Consider the following 16,073-nt stretch of genomic DNA (forward strand, 5'->3'; position numbering starts at 1 on the left):
ACACACTTGACCGATAAATAAATTTAACAAAGTGGTTTTATCATACTCTAGAATCATGTTAGCCATTTTAAGGAATATTGAGGTACTTATGATATATGGCTGATAAATGATATGGGGGTGGCAGCTTACTAGCTGAAAGTATAATAGAGACTGATGTAAAAGGGATAAAGTTAGTGCACCATAAGCAAAATATAAAGGCCACTATCAGTGGCCATCATTTGCATTCAAGCCCAGATGAAATCAAAATGGGCGCACAAAGCTGTCTGAGGTCACCTCTGGGGGCTAAATCAAGCAAAGAAAAATAATCTCACCAAAGTTACTTCTCTCACTTCAACCAACCTACCCTCAAGACTGAGATTCATATATAATAATAAGCATTTTTTGATGCCATGTAAATTGCAAAGTTCAGTCCTCATTGTAGATTTAGAGCAATCTAGGTTGCAATCCTATACCCACTTATTTAGTGGGGCTTACTTTTAGGTAAACATGTCTGGGATTGCACTGTTAAAACCTGTTATGCTGAACTGTCAAGTGGTATTTGTATTCTGATATCTGAACAACATTCTGCCCCACTGTTTCTTTTCTAATTGTTGTGACAACCCGGTTCCTCTGAGGTATTCTTTTCTAGAATGGGACTCTTCAGGGAGCTTGTTAAGACAGCATTCCTGATATTTTGCACATTCACCCTGACATTTCTTACAGTAAATAGATATGCAGATAGATACATTATTCCCTTAAAGAGAAAGTTAAACAGATATTATGCAGCAGATTCAATTACGCTGTGATTTCAGTCTTAAACAGAGATAAAGAAGTCAATTGAGGGGATTGTACTGCTCCTGCTGTGCCAGTTGTTAAAGTTTCTATTTGTTTAATCCCCAGAACACATCACAGAAGCCACTAAGTTTCAAGTTTGACACGCACTGGGACTTATTCAAAAGCAAGGCAAAACCCAAAAGGCCAAGCTTTCCTTGAGTAACAGCTTGTGACTATTCCCTGGGAAATAACCAGATAAAACCAGTTAGGATCCACTTGGCTCATCGTTTCTGAGCTTGTAGAATATAAACCTTGCACAGAACAGTGTTAGGGTTCACTGGAACATACTCCCTCAGAAGGTAGTGGAGTCTTCTTCACCGGAGGTATTTAAGTAGAGGTTGGATGGCCCCCTGTCCTAGATGCTTTAGATGAGATCCCTGCATTGCAGGGGGTTAGACTAGATGGCCCTCGGTGCCCCTTCCAACTCTACAATTCTATGGTTCTATGATATAATGAAGAACCTTTCCTCCAAATTCTGCCCCAGACTGTAGCTACTACAGTACAACCAGAAACCAACAAAACATTCTGGACATTCTGAAAGAAGAACAGCATTTCAAAGTATTTAGAGCTCGATAAAATGTACTTTTTAAATACAGAGAGGCAGTGTGGCTTAATGGCTAGTGTTAGCCCAGGAGACCTAGGTGCAAATCCCTATTTTGCCAAGAGGCTCCAATACAATAAGGCTCCATACAATTACCTTTTGGTTCTCTTCAATTTCTGATCTGAGTTCTGAAGAAACAACTGTTTTTGTTATTGCCCTACAGAAACCAAAAGAGTCACAAGTTATCATTAATTGCCTGTCCTACCTCTTCTTTTGTTTTTACATCTGTTCCACTCCAACATGTCCCACTAGGGCATACAATTGTTACAAGTAAACAGATACTGGAATTCATACAGTATAGAAAACATTGCAACTGCAAGGACAACAATTCATCTATTTCATTTAAGCTCTCTAGTGCAATCAATGGGGGGGGGGACTCCACATACTAAACCCTACAAAGTTTGACATCTTCAAAATTTGTGCCAAAAATGGTTGCACAAGAATTAAGTGCTTTCAGCTTTTAAATCCAAAAGGACACATACCAGGAGGAAGTTATTATCCCTTAAAAGAGATTGGTAATCTGAGCCAACTATGAACTTAACAGCTCTTATTTAATAGAAAACACTAATATGCACTTAAGATTACAAATGCTGTAGTACTGATGATGCAGAAATACTGACTTTTCAGGTATAGCCTGCCCCCCTCACTGAAGATATGATCAGTGCAGGTTGTTGTTGGCTGTATAGCTGCCCGGTTATGTCTTTCCTGCCCCAGTTCCTCGCAAACCGATTATGAATGGTTTTCTTATTCCTGGCTGAACGCAGGCATTTTCTCCACCTCCAGCGCCTTTCTGTATATGTGAACCCTTTCTACTGCCAAATTGTCTCTACTTCATCAGAGAAAAACCTTGCATTTTCATTGAACTTCCAAGGTGGCCATATTTAATATTTTCAAATATGCAAGGGGTATTTCACCACCAATTCATACCAAAGTTTTCAAGGTATTAAGAGCAAAATTATAGCAGATATGTTGAAAAGCAAGTCTTCCCTTTTAAAATGATCTAATTCCACAACTGCTCGTTGCCAAACTATCAGTTAGCTGGTGGAAGCTGGATGGACCACACTGGGGCAACCATTTCCCCACAAGTAAGGGGGCCAAAATAGTTTGTTTCCGTTTCAACAACCAGGATCCCCAATCTACCCTGGGATCTTTGATCACTTTCACCAAAATAAACAGCACAATAATCTACATTTGCTTAGCAGCAGCAGTTACCTAGCCTTTGTGGGAAAATTCTGACTTAGATCTTTCATGACCATCAAAGCATCCACCGTAGGAGCAGCCAGAATACGGGCAGCAGTTTGGAAGCTCAGATCTAAAATTGAAAATAGTTCAATCATAAGGCAGTCCTTCAAACCTGGAACGTTGTAAAGCTTAACTCTGCTAGGTGCCAAGATCAGCCTAATCTCTTGAAGCTCTTAAACACCCAATTATTCCTCTCACGCACTTTGATGAAACTGCTCACATGGCTGAAGCGGAGTTCATGTGTAAGGGCATCCCTGGATCAAGCCAGCGCATCCACCAATGTTCTGTTCTTAGCACAATTCATACAACTGAATATAATGCCGAGAAACATTCACCAGTTGGAAGTGAACCAGAAGGATTTGGGAATTTTACTGCACAGGTTTGCTCAGAAGAAAATGCCACTGCCTCCAATGGGGCTTACTCCCAAGTGGGTTCAGGACTGCAGTCTTTCGTCACCTTGAGTTATCTATAATGCAACTATGAGCCGTAACTATAATGCAGCTGCAAAGAATGCAACTGGCAAAAAAAAAAAATCGGAGGCACCGAAATAAGAAGAATGCAAAAGAAGGAACTTGTTTGCTTAATGCCAACTAACAGAGCAATCCAAAGCCCTGGCAGGCAGTGGCAAGGTTGTGTTGTCACCACCTTGGCAGCCTTCTTGCTCCTGCTGGCCACAGCAGAAGAGGCAGGCAAATCACTGTGGCAGCCTGGAGCTGAAGACATCACAAGGCAGCAGTGGGGTCTGCTTGGGATCCAGCAGTGACAGTCATGGGGCTTGCCTAGAACACCCCATTTAGGGGCTTTCCATGAGCTACCACCAGGTGGAATGAGGAGCTGGGAGTTGATGCTGGCATCACTCTGTGGGTAGAGGGACACCTTCATCAAAGTCCATCCCAGCCAGGCACAATGGGATTTTGGATTGAAGACATAGAAGATGAACTCCAGGTGAATGCTGTTAGGAGCAAAGTTTTCTTCTTCAAAGTATGCAGAAGAGCTGAAGCAGTTTGCAGAAATATTGTACCTATCTGGCACCATGAGGAAACTACTTCAGCTATTCTATGTAATTCAAAAGTTTAAGGTGGTTGCTGAAGGAACCTGTGCTTTGAAATATGTTGACGTGTAAAAAATGCAACAGCATTCAATTTGATGCTTTGCACAAAGGGAAAATGCCTTGGGGTGGTGCTGATGGAAAGTGTCTTCGTGCTTGTATCTGTTCCAGGAACGGTTGCATTTATGGATGCTTCTGCTGACACAGGAGCACTTCGTAACGAAGGCATAATAAATTTATTTTAGTGTGTGTATATAAGGACTTAAGTGCAGCATAAGAGCTCCTAGGAAGTTGAAGTTCACATTTCAGATTTGCAGGAGAGGGGTCTAATATGGATACTTACCTTGTAATTGCCACACTTTTAAGGGCGCCATTTCATTGGTGCTTTCAACAAGATGTTTTCTTAGTTCTTTCAGTTCTTCTTTCAAACTGGGGTGCAACTGCCTGGAATAAAAAATGAATTAAGGAAACCTATATTATTAAAGGTAAGGGTACCCCTGACCATTAGCAGACGACTCTGGGGTTGCGCACTCATCTCGCTCTATAGGCCGAGGGAGCCGGCGTTTGTCTGCAGACAGCTTCCAGGTCATGACTAAGCCGCTTCTGGCGAACCAGAGCAGCACATGGAAACGCTGTTTACCTTCCAGCACAACTGCCCTTAATAGATGTGGATTTGGGTCCCTTTTCTTAATATTTTGTAGGCTTTAGTCGGAAAATGCAGCTAAAAGTAACAGAGGAAGCTGCTGTATACAGTTTAATAGGCCCATCTAACTCAAGACTGCCAACACTGACTGGCAGCAGCTCTCCAGGGTCTCAGGTAGAAGTCCTTCCCATCCTCACCTGCTGATGCCAGGACCACACCTGGGACCTTTCGCAAGCAAAACATGTGCACTTTTACCGAGCCCCCTCCCTGCAATCTTCTTTATGTATTTCCTTGCAAGTTGGTTTCTGGAATGCCTTAGGTGGAAAAGCCAAGGAAAATGAACATGTTTGTCAAGAGCATGACGTACCTCAGTTTTCCAAAGAGAAATCCCTGCACTTCATCAATCGGGTCATTTTCACCTATTACTGTTGCATTCACATCTGCACCTATAGAAACATGAAAAAACTCCTGATTATGATACCATTTAGGAAACGATCAGTCATAAAGAGTCTGACATGCTTTGCAAGCCTTCAGCACACAATATTATCACTGCAGACAGCCGTAACAGCAAGCACATCTTGTTTCTAAGATAAGTGGACAATTGCTGCTACTTCTTACAACAGGCACCAAAGTGTAATGGGGTCATTCCCTGGTGAGGGGGGAACAGTGACATTCCTTGCCACTCATTCCCTGAGGGTTTTATAATGCTACTTCTGTCAACCAGTGAATACTCTGGTGTTGCTCTCCACTGCTACTGTGAAGAGTCTCAGAGTGAGACTCTCCTCACTCTGGCTCCAGAGGGAGCAAACATCAAACACTTTTTTCTAAAGAAGTGGCTTGTCGCACAAAAAAGGACAGAACGATGACGACACTCCTCATTCTGCCTCTGCATGTTTTTCTGCATGTTTTTACTTAGTAGCCAACACCATGCTTAGTAGCATTTGAAACCAGCAAACTGGTGGAAGGGAGGGATTAACACAAAGTAGGATATACAAAACACAGATAAAATTACAATGGCTTTTCCTTCATATAGAAAATGTGCTACTTTTCATGCACCACAGCTTATTATCATAAAAAAGGATCTGCGGGAGGAAATTAAATGTGTCTAAGAGGTTAGGCAGCCTTGCAAGGAAAGCAGAAGATGACGAAGGAAGTGTGAGGCAAGACCCTGGAACTAGGTCCTGAGGGGAAATTGGGCACACAGATTGCTAACAGCCAGGGAGAGAGCAAGTCCAGACAAGCTTCCCACTCCAGCTTGAACTGGTAGCCTACACAATCCTGCCACGTCAAGGGAAGCTAATGGGTTGCCTGGGCAGGTTGCCTCATCCTAAAGTACATCAATATATGCATGAACCTTCCAGTCCTTAAGAGTATCAATCCAAAGGTTGCCTAGTCTAGCTTCAGCAGCTCCTGTCAAAGTGCAATCAATTCCAGAGTGATTGCTACTCGGTGGGTTTTCATTTATTGTTATTTAGCTTGTTACAAGCCATTTTGAGCAGAATTCCCTTGTGGAAAGGTTGTATATAAATAAATACGGATGATTTAGATTACTGCAGCGTATTGCTAATATACCCTGAAAAAGTGATTCAATTCCAAATAGAATAACAGCGAGAGCATATGAAGAGAATTTTAAAAACAACTTTGGAACATATTCCAGTTCATGGTGGAACCATCACTGCTCTTAAGGTAGGAATTCACCTTTCACCTGGGTATCATCCTTGGCCTTATATTCTGTGCTTTTAATGGCCAGCTCCACACCATAGCCTGACAGGTAGACTCTTTCTTTACTTGGATTCTACAAGAGAGAAAGGAGTAAAAGCAAGGTAACATGGGCACAACGAGACATTTGCTAGGTTTATCTCTCCCAACTTTGCCAAACCATAATCACAGGCAGTTGGACCATCCTGATTTAAACTTGGAACAAGTGCCCAGCTGTGTTGCAGCTCAGCTATAAACACCCACCCACCCTCTCTGTGATAAGAAAGTTGCAGCCCAATTCAGAACTCCAACTGGTAGGAGGATGAAAAATGTAGCTTCCATCTAAGAAGCTCTTGTAGTGATTCCTGCTGTCTTGGCAATCCTTCTCATGCTGGTATTTACATATCTGGAACCTCAAATTTCATTGCACATTGCCACAAAAGTTATAAGGGGCAGTAAGACTATAAAAAGAACTGTAACCAGAAATATCCTTAATCTATTACCTCTTCAAATTGAGACCTAACAGTTTCTAGATCTTTAAAACAGTGAGTCTAGATTCAGCTTCACGGTTGTCTTGTATGAATAGACGAATACAGTGGTGCCTCGCAAGACGAAATTAATTCGTTCCGCGAGTTTTTTTGTCTAGCGAATTTTTCGTCTTGCGAAGCACAGTGTCGGAAAAGTTTTGGAAAAGCTTCAAAAATCGCCAAAAACCTCAAAAAAGGCTACCACACCGCGTTCTATGAGTTGCTCCTCAGAGTCAAGTCGCAACTGTATTAACGGTGTTAAGAAAAAGGAAACAAACTTGCAAAAAACGCAAGACGTTTTCGTCTTGCGAAGCAAGCCCATAGGGAAATTCGTCTTGCGAAGCAGCTCAAAAACCGCAAAACCCTTTCGTCTAGCGAGTTTTTCGTCTTGCGAGGCATTCGACTTGCGGGGCACCACTGTAAATCTTTCAGTATAATCAGAAAAGATAACCCCTCTTTCAAAACACAGAAATGTTGCAATATTGAAAGCAATCAAAAACTGGCAATATGGTTTATATAAAAGCACACACGATTTTAGAACTCAATGCAAAATATTCTTGAAGTGGCACCTAAATAACTAATATTGCTCCTGAAAAATACTGGAAATCATGTGGACTTTCCTAAAATTGTTTTAGTACTTACAGCGATGTAATGCCTAAGAATGTAGGTGATTTCTCCAGCATTGACTTTTGATACAAGTAGTCTGTGAAATCTAGACATCTCCTCAGAGCCAATCTCAGCATACAAGATTACCACAGGACTTTCGGGGTCTGAGACTGGATATTTGTGGTCACCTTTGAATATAAAAGGCTTTGGCCTGGAACAAGACGAACACCCCAATATAAATACTGTATTTAAACAAGATTAGATAATGCTTATGACTACAATGAACATATAGAAGAGACATAAATAGGTAACTATGACAGTCCTTATTCTAATGCTTGAATCATTAAATGTGATTCATGAAGAATTAAAATAAGATTTCCATATGGAAATCCCAGCACTTTATTGCTCTGCTTCTCACGATTGTGGAACTGAATGAATTCCTAAAATGGTGTAACATATAAAGCCATTGCAAATGGAACTGAACGGTATGCGTTTTATACTTGTAATGCTGTTATCTATTTGTATCTTTGTTGTAATCTACTGTTGTAACCCACCCCAGAATCTTATGATTGCAACCCACTTTGGGACCTTATGTCCAAAGTAGCAACATGTTAAGATTCTAATCAATCATTTAATCAGAATATTTATAAATCCCCAACTCATAAAAAATAGCAAAGCAGTGTACAATAAAATTATTTAAACATTGTGAAACTATGAAATTATAGAATTATGTAATACAGAACAAATGACCAACACTGAATCAGATTGCCCTATTTTAACAAAATAAGAAGCAGCATAGTTGATGCCTTGGTACAAAATAAAACTACCTTTCTGAAGCTGTTTGTAGAAGCATTTTGAGTTTGTCAGAGTCACACGTCTTCTCTCCATGCACAACAAAAAATGCATTACATCCCTCTGGTGGGGGCTCATCAGCTGCTATCTGTATTAAAATGGATCTATTATAGTAAGATGTCAACCTTTTTCAGAGTGGGGGGGAAATCGCATCATGGTCATAGTAACAGGCTCACAAGATTCTCTGCTTCTAATAGATTCATCTGTGCATTGACATTTTTGATCCATATGAATGAACAGTAGAGCACTGAATCACATCAAAAAACTGGCCACGACTTGTGGAATGGGGGCATTTGCACAGCTTTTCTGCTTCCAGCCCAGATGGATACCAGCGAGGAGGGTAGAATAAACTTCTTAGATTCTTTCAAAGATAAATACCACACAAAATAAAGATCACTCCATTTTATAATCAATCAAGAAAGGTCTCCTGTCTTGGAGCTAAATGAGAGAAAGAGGGATAATCTTACAGTAACTTTATTTGTTCCCTTCCCTCCCCCCCCATCTCTCTCCCCTCTTTTATTTCTCTCAGTCTTGTGTTGTGTTTATTATTAATGCTGGGTGAGCAGCTACTGAGGAATGGTAGGCGAACAAGATGGTGGGCAGGATACTGAAGCAGTTTCCTTTGCAATTGCAAAATGAGAAGCCGTTCCTTTTAAATTTAAGTTTTTGGGGGTTTTTTTAAAGGAACGTAAATATCCATGTGGTAACTTTTGCAGCACTGGTACCATGCCCAATACTTCTCTGGGCAGTGGTCAGGAAAGAGGTGGAAGATTGTCAATGCCTAGACACTACACCTAACCTTGGTGTCTAGGCTGGCAAGCAATCAGGGAAGGTGATATTATCTGTCAACTCAATAAGGTCCATCAACATATTACCACTCCCAATATACACAGTATAGTCCGTCACTGTCAAAAAATTAGTCATTGTAATATGGTCAAACACAAGGCTTAGGTTACTAGTTCAGGGGGAGGAGACACCCAATGTTTCCTTTTGCATTACTGTCTGTATGAAAACATGAGAATCAGAAATGTTCCAAAAGCTATATACTAACCTGCTGGAAGGCTTGAACCGTAGCTGAATAAGAGCGCAAAGACAAGGCAAATTTCAACAAGTTCTGTTGCAAAGGTGAAAGATTCTGGGAAGCTGCTTGCAGCATTGCATAGTAAGAGGAATAATCAGTACCTGCCAACCCATAAAGTAAACTATTTAGTTTTTAATGCAAGTGCAGAGGGATTTTAAAAATCAGTGATAATTGTCGTGGTTCATACTACAACTGTATGCAAAAAGTGACACAATTTAAAACAACACAAGGAATCAGCATCCTGTGCAGTCATCAAGTTGGAAATATATGACTACAAGCTGGTAAACACTGTGATCCTAGGCTACCTCCATATAATACTGCATACAGAAAATATCTTTCTTTCTTTCTCTGAACTTGATTATTCATACTCATTGTTCACTACTACAATTGCTAAGCACATATTTGCTTTTAAGATATACTTGGAATTCATGTGCATTATAGATATGACTGCTGGAATGTGTCTAATCCGTTTAATGAGACATCCTCAATAGTAAGGAGTTCTATCATATTATGACATAATTCTATTACAACAAAATATTATATATCTTCATTAATAATAACGATGTCTTAGTTACTTTAGCTTGTTAACCCTCCAAAGACATATCAATTATAAATTACAGTCATTACTGTCCACTATGTATTGTGGCATGTCAAAATAAATCTGCTTTTGAAGATCAAACTAGGCTGCAACACAGATAAAGGCTCTGAAAGTGGGGAAATGCAGCTAGCAGGTTTATTTGGCTTGGTCAGTCACTAAGTTCTACAGATCTGCCTTAAACGGCCAATTTATATCTGCATAAGCTTTGACTGGTTACCATTTCCTATTAAACTGTGAAGCATAAATGAAAATCTTTACTATTTTTATATTTAGCATTATTCTACAAATGGAAAGAGAAAAACAAGTTACAGTCGTACCTCGACTCCTGAACGCCTTGGGAGTCAAACGTTCCGGCTCCCAAACAATCAAAAAACGGAAGTGAGTGTTCTGGTTTTCGAGCGTTCTTTTGGAACTGAACGTCCGATGGGGCTTCCGCTACTTCTGATTGGCTGCAGGAGCTTCCTGCAGCCAATCAGAAGCCGCGCTTTGAAAGTCGAATGTTTCGGAAGTCGAATGGACTTCCGGAACGGATTCTGTTCAACGTCCGAGGTACAACTGTATTAAGTGTTTGTCATTTATACCAATGAGCCTTTACAAAGAATTCAGCACAGCGTACCCTATCTGATTACAAAGCAACCAAGGAATGCAATAATTACCATCATGATTGGATGATCCAAAGTCCTGACAGGTTTCAACAAAGCTCCAAAATTTCTCTTGACCTTCTTCTGCTAAAAATTCACTGAAGAAAGGAGGGGAGAGGAATCATTACATTATGTTAAGTTTTATTTGTTTTGGGATTTATTTAAAACCCCAATGACACTGCATTTCACAAGTCCAGATTCAAATTCCATTAAGTAATTAATTTACTGGGTATTTTTAAGGCAAGCCACTATCTAAGCCTCCCTCATTTGTAACATAGGGACACAAATTATATGGGAGATTACATATGTAAACTGCTTTTTTTAAAAACCCATTGAGTTAGCCATCTTGCTTACCTTGCTTCAAGTAATAAAGGTGTGGAAAACCACTTAGTAGTCAAAGAAGTCGTCACTGCTTTTGAATCTGCTTTTACCAGGGAGAAGCTCACCCATATTCCAATAAGTGCAATTAGAGTTCCCATCTTATAAAAGAACCTGGAAACAAATGAAGACATTTAACTTAAGCATTGTATTTCAGTAGAAATAGTTAAGCAAGTGTATGCTTCTGTAAATCCGCGTGGGTGTGCAATCAGTTATAAGGTATATATCTTGACACAAGCCATCTTGCTGAAGCTAGGCAGCACCTGGTTGGGTAACCACCTGAGAATAAAATGTGTGCCAACCTTGGGTTCCATGATGGAAGAAAGGCAGCATATAAGAAAATAAATAAACAAAATCTGGGAAAATAAAGAGGCAATTCTAGGACTGATTCAGAGGTAATGGGTTGATTCACATGTATTGGGGAAACACGTGTTGAAATTCCTACACTGCAGAGGGTTGGACTAGATGACCCTCGGGGTCCCTTCCAACTATACAATTCTATGAGTCTATCATGAGCTAGTGAATAAGCAGGTGTTCCAGTCTCGTTTCTTCTTTTCCCCTCCTGATTCCATTTTCCCCTTCTGTATCATGTCTATTAGATTGTAAGTCTATTTACAGGGACTGTCTTCTCTTTTAATACATGCACAGCACTTAGAATATGCAGGCACTTTGTAAGTGAATAATAATAATTTTATATTGCAGGAAGCGCAATATTAAAGCACATATAAAAGCCTCATGGCAATTCTATCATCTATGAAGTTGGCCTGAGAGAGTAGAGAAACGGAGGTCTCAGAAAAATCATAGAATCATAGAGTTGGAATAGACCACAAGGGCCATCAAGTCCAGCCCCCTGCCAAGCAGGAAACACCATCAGAGCACTCCTGACATATGGTTGTCAAGCCTCTGCTTAAAGACCTCCAAAAAAGGAGACTCCACCACACTCCTTGGCAGCAAATTCCACTGTCGAACAGCTCTTACTGTCAGGAAGTTCTTCCTAATGTTTAGGTGGAATCTTCTTTCTTGTAGTTTGGATCCATTGCTCCGTGTCCGCTTCTCTGGAGCAGCAGAAAACAACCTTTCTCCCTTCTCTATATTACATCCTTTTATATATGAATTCATTATATAAGTGAATCCTTCCCAAAAACGTAAATTTGTCTCACTTGTACTTCATATTGTAAAGGTAAGAAGTGGCACTGCAGAAATTACATAAGAAGCTGCTGAGTCAGATGCTTGTCCATCTAGGTCATTATCATCCAACTTACTATCTCCAAAATCCTCAGCAGGAACGTGTCATTCTCAGCCCTGCTACCTAGTAAGTATTTTTTTTAAAAAAACTAGTGCTTTCCCCCTTGATCCAATGCATCCTACTGTGCATTCACGGTCTAGTCTTAGCACCATTGTGGGACTCCACGACGCAGGCATGTCCAGATATGGCAAATGATGATACTTCTGACCATGCCAATTGCGATCACAAATCCCATTGTGCAGGTAAGATTTCAGAAAGGCGATCCTGTCCCTCTGCTGCAACAACACCGAATCTAAGAGCCCTGGGGCTAACCCCCTCGTTTGTTAGATCTTCCTTTTCGTACACAATTTTAGCAAAAAAATACTTGTCTGTATGGATCCAAAGGAGCTCTGCGAATAAACATCCAACTGCCAGCCTTCTGTCCTTCGGTTCGAGATATCCGAATCCTTGACAACGCAACAAAGTTGCCGGAATTCGGGCAGCAATCCTAACCCTGGGGGTGAAACCCACGGGATTCAATAGCACCTGAGCATCAGAGCCGACTCCCTCAGGACTGCAGCCTTAAAATCGCGCGGCTGTGTTGCAAGGCTGGAAACACGAGCTCGCTCTGCTTAACCACCCCGAATTCTCCGCGCCCCAGTCCCTTAGACCCCCCGCTTTCCCTGCTCCTATGGACTCCGCCTCCTCCGATCTCGCCCCCAGGAGAGCCCGAAAAAGGAGAAGCGGCGGCGGCGGCGTCTTCAGAGGCGGGTGTCCGGGAACCCAGGCACCCACTCACCGTCCAGTGCTGGGGAACCGCACGGGGGGGGGGGAGGCGATGGTGCCGGTGCCGCGACTTAGCCAGAGGGCGCCTCCTGCTCCTGCCCGGGCTCTCGCGCCGTACGGATTATTAATGCGCCTGTAAGCTACCGCCACGCTCCTTTCCTGCTTCAGCCGCCGCGGCTCCTTCGGTTTCCTGACAGCTCGCTTCCGGTTCCGGCCCCTCGCCGGCTACCAGGAAGAGCTGCGGCGAAGCGGCTCTTTGCCCTATGGAGGGAACCAGTCTGGGAGCAGCCCTTGACGCTCGCGGCGCCATTTCGGCTATGGGCAAACAAAGTCCCGCTCCAGGCGACGCTCCAGTCGCCCAGCAGGGGCGCTGTTCCCATCACCAAGCGGAGCACAAACTGCAAGCAGGCGGGCACGCAACCTACGGTACCGTGAAGCTGCACCCTACCCTTCCCGCTTTATTGTCTGCCGACATAACAGCATCTCCCGCTTCCACCTCGCCGCTGAATTATTATTATTGTTATTAGTATTATTTCCCCACCCTACGCACAAATACGCACACGCACAAAGAGCTAAAGGCTATTTCGCGGAGCAGTCCGCTGCAAGAGACATGTAGCTTTTTCGTTTCAGGGTAACTCGACTAGCGTTAGATAGTACTGTACAGGCTCCAGCCCTAGGAAGATCCTCTTTAGGAGCAGGCAGGAAATCTTCCTCCCGAGCCCTTGCCAGGCTCCAGTGCCGCTCTGCACTTTCATAGTTCTGCATCGTGGAGGAGGCACCTGCTCTCCAGAGGTGGTTGAGACGACAAGCGCCCAACGTCCTCGTGCCTGGGCTCCAGCAATTATAGGAGTCTTGAGTCCAACAGCATCTGAAGAGCCTCACGTTTCCTTCGCATCCCTGTTCTACGCTCCTAGTAGCAGCAACATTGTTTCCTGAGCCCAGTTTAAAAACCTGCAAGACTTGAGAGTCCTTTAATAGCAATGAGATAAATTACTTCAGTTGGGACCTTCTGCCCAACTGCACCCTTTTCCAGGATACTTGATTCCATCTCCTGTCCGTCACAACATTCAGCATGAGGAGTACAAGACCCAAACCTCTTATCTACACTACCCTTGCTTGAAGAGACATTCTTTCTACCTACTTATGGGGTCCCAGCTGTGGAAAAGTAATCTGGTCTAAACCCAACCCAAGCCTCACCCATATATTCAAAACCAGTCCCAGGTTTTCAAGTGGCAGAGCCCTCAGCAAGATTTATTCAGTGGGACTACCAAATGATGTGAACTAATTTTTTGACAGGACACCATCTGTAGTAGTGTCTCCTCTTCGTCCCCTTGCTGCCCCTCCTTCCTGCTATATCTGGCCCTTGCTTATATCATATGCTTATGATATTGTGAGCCCTCTTGAGCGGGATATGCCCCCAAAACGCAGCCAAATACTCACCCACTCAAGTGGGGAAGTAAGTGAGTGGCAATGACAGCAAGGAGCAGTGGAAGTAGGATCAGTGGTTATTTATTTATATTTTTTCGCAGGACTTTTTAAAGGGGAAACTCACTGGAACTCCGTTCCAGCACCTCTCAGGTGGGCACCATTGCCATTCTAAGAGAATGAGGGAGGTGTTCGTGGTGAGTTCCAGCATCTCTTTTTCTAGAAAAATAGCACTGTATTTTCTTTATTTAACACTTTCATTCCATTATTCAGGCACAAAGACTCCCACAGTCCCTTACAGATTAAAAACAACAACACCACAAGACAATTCCTGCCTTACTGTTTAAAATGCATGATGCCAAAGGGGAAAAAACAAATAAATTCAAGCAACATTTCGTAACAGTTACAAAGGTCATAAGGTTGTTCAAACTGAAACCAAAAGGAGCTGGTCTCTCGGAAGATCCAATGGAGTTGACCTGCTTCCCATTGCTCATTTTGCTGCAACCTGATAGAATGCTTACTGATAGATGACAAAAAATTAAAAACCTTGTAGATCATATGATACGCAGTGCAGACTGTTGGTCATTTAGCCATCAAATCTGGATTGCTAATTATTATTATTATTTTATTGAATTTATATACTGTGCTATACCCGGATGTCTCAGGGTGGTTCACATATCAATATCTAATAGTACCCATTGTCATTCTAACATTGCTTGCCAATATTCATTCACCAGTATTGCCCACATCACCACCTCCCCTTCTATGAACTTGAACAACCTATATATATTTGAAAACTTCCCACCAACTGAGGCTCCCCACCAGCTCCGTATCTAAAATCCTCTCACATGCAACACCACCTATCCCTCCCAATCCTGCCAGCCTAAGTGTTGCTTCACACAAGTCTCCTTTTTTCATAAAGGAATGGCCACCTCCACCACCCCATTTCACATTCTTCCCCATCAGCAGAAGTGTTGGCAGATCATGTACTCTCCACCCTCCTTAAAACTGCTGGTGGTGGTTTAAAATAAGGATGTGGATGCTAAGGCATGCAGTCCATCTTGGCTGTGAATCCTGAATGACCTGGTCCTTTGCCTACTCCTGCACAGATTCTTGGGCTGGAGTGTTTGGAGTTTGTTTTTGTTGCAGGGGGTTGTTGCTGTTGCTTTTTTGTATCTTTATTTTAGATGTTGTGATTTATGTGGAAATTGTTCAGTTCGTGTATTTTCTAATGATTTGCTGATTATGACTTTTGTTATGTTGTAGTTATGTATTTTTCACGTTGTAAGCCACCTTGAGCATGGCTCAAACTGCAGAAAGGCAGTATACAAAGAAAATTATGTAAAGGTAAAAAGGTAAATGACCCCTGGACAGTTAAGTCTAGTCGAAGGCAACTATGGGGTGTGGCGCTCATCTCACTTCAGGCCGAGGAAGCCGGCGTTTGTCCACAGACAGCTTTCCGGGTCATGACGCCAGCATGACAAAACCGCTTCTGGCGCAACAGAACTTTCCTGCCCTAAGGAACCATTTACTGGGCTGAAGTTGGTTCAGTATTTATTACGTTCCTCCAAGAAGCACAAAGTGGTGTACATCTCCCCAATTTTTTTCTACAGCAACTTTGTGAGGTAGAATATGGAAATTAGTTTATGGAGCTGCACCATTGAGCAGTGATCTGAACCTGCCCCCCCGGCTTTCTCTGACACTGCACTGGCATTGCAATATACTCCAGTGAGTATAAGAGTGCCACAGGCGGCACTAGGGACCCTGAAGGCCCTTCCCTTGTATATGACAGCCCAGTGTTGACTGCAATAGTCCAACAGTCCACGCATTACACGTATTACAGTATTATTATTATTAGCCCCGTTCATAACCAGCGAATGAGATGCTGCTAAAATGCAGAGAATTTGCG

The 16,073-nt window shown here is 42.4% G+C and overlaps 1 protein-coding gene across 2 annotated transcripts in view; it reads right to left on the reverse strand.

Moving 5' to 3' along the window:
- Positions 1-12,944, reverse strand: part of UGGT1 (UDP-glucose glycoprotein glucosyltransferase 1) — a 41,474-nt gene extending 28,530 nt beyond the window's left edge. The window contains exons 1-11 of one of the 2 annotated variants that reach the window (XM_083505560.1): positions 12,753-12,944; positions 10,705-10,842; positions 10,366-10,448; positions 9,082-9,212; positions 8,006-8,118; positions 7,215-7,389; positions 6,046-6,142; positions 4,715-4,793; positions 4,048-4,148; positions 2,627-2,726; positions 1,511-1,571 (exon numbers count right to left, since the gene is read on the reverse strand). In XM_083505560.1, coding sequence (XP_083361686.1) covers positions 1,511-1,571; positions 2,627-2,726; positions 4,048-4,148; positions 4,715-4,793; positions 6,046-6,142; positions 7,215-7,389; positions 8,006-8,118; positions 9,082-9,212; positions 10,366-10,448; positions 10,705-10,829 — 1,065 coding nt within the window. In that variant the 5' untranslated portion in view covers positions 10,830-10,842; positions 12,753-12,944. The remainder of the gene's footprint in view (positions 1-1,510; positions 1,572-2,626; positions 2,727-4,047; positions 4,149-4,714; positions 4,794-6,045; positions 6,143-7,214; positions 7,390-8,005; positions 8,119-9,081; positions 9,213-10,365; positions 10,449-10,704; positions 10,843-12,752) is intronic. The other variant, XM_083505559.1, reaches the window with a different exon arrangement.
- Between the last annotated feature and the right edge of the window lie 3,129 nt (positions 12,945-16,073).

The sequence above is a fragment of the Podarcis liolepis genome (genome assembly GCF_965112155.1).
Source record: "Podarcis liolepis genome assembly, chromosome: 5".
Taxonomy (NCBI): Eukaryota; Metazoa; Chordata; class Lepidosauria; order Squamata; family Lacertidae; genus Podarcis; species Podarcis liolepis.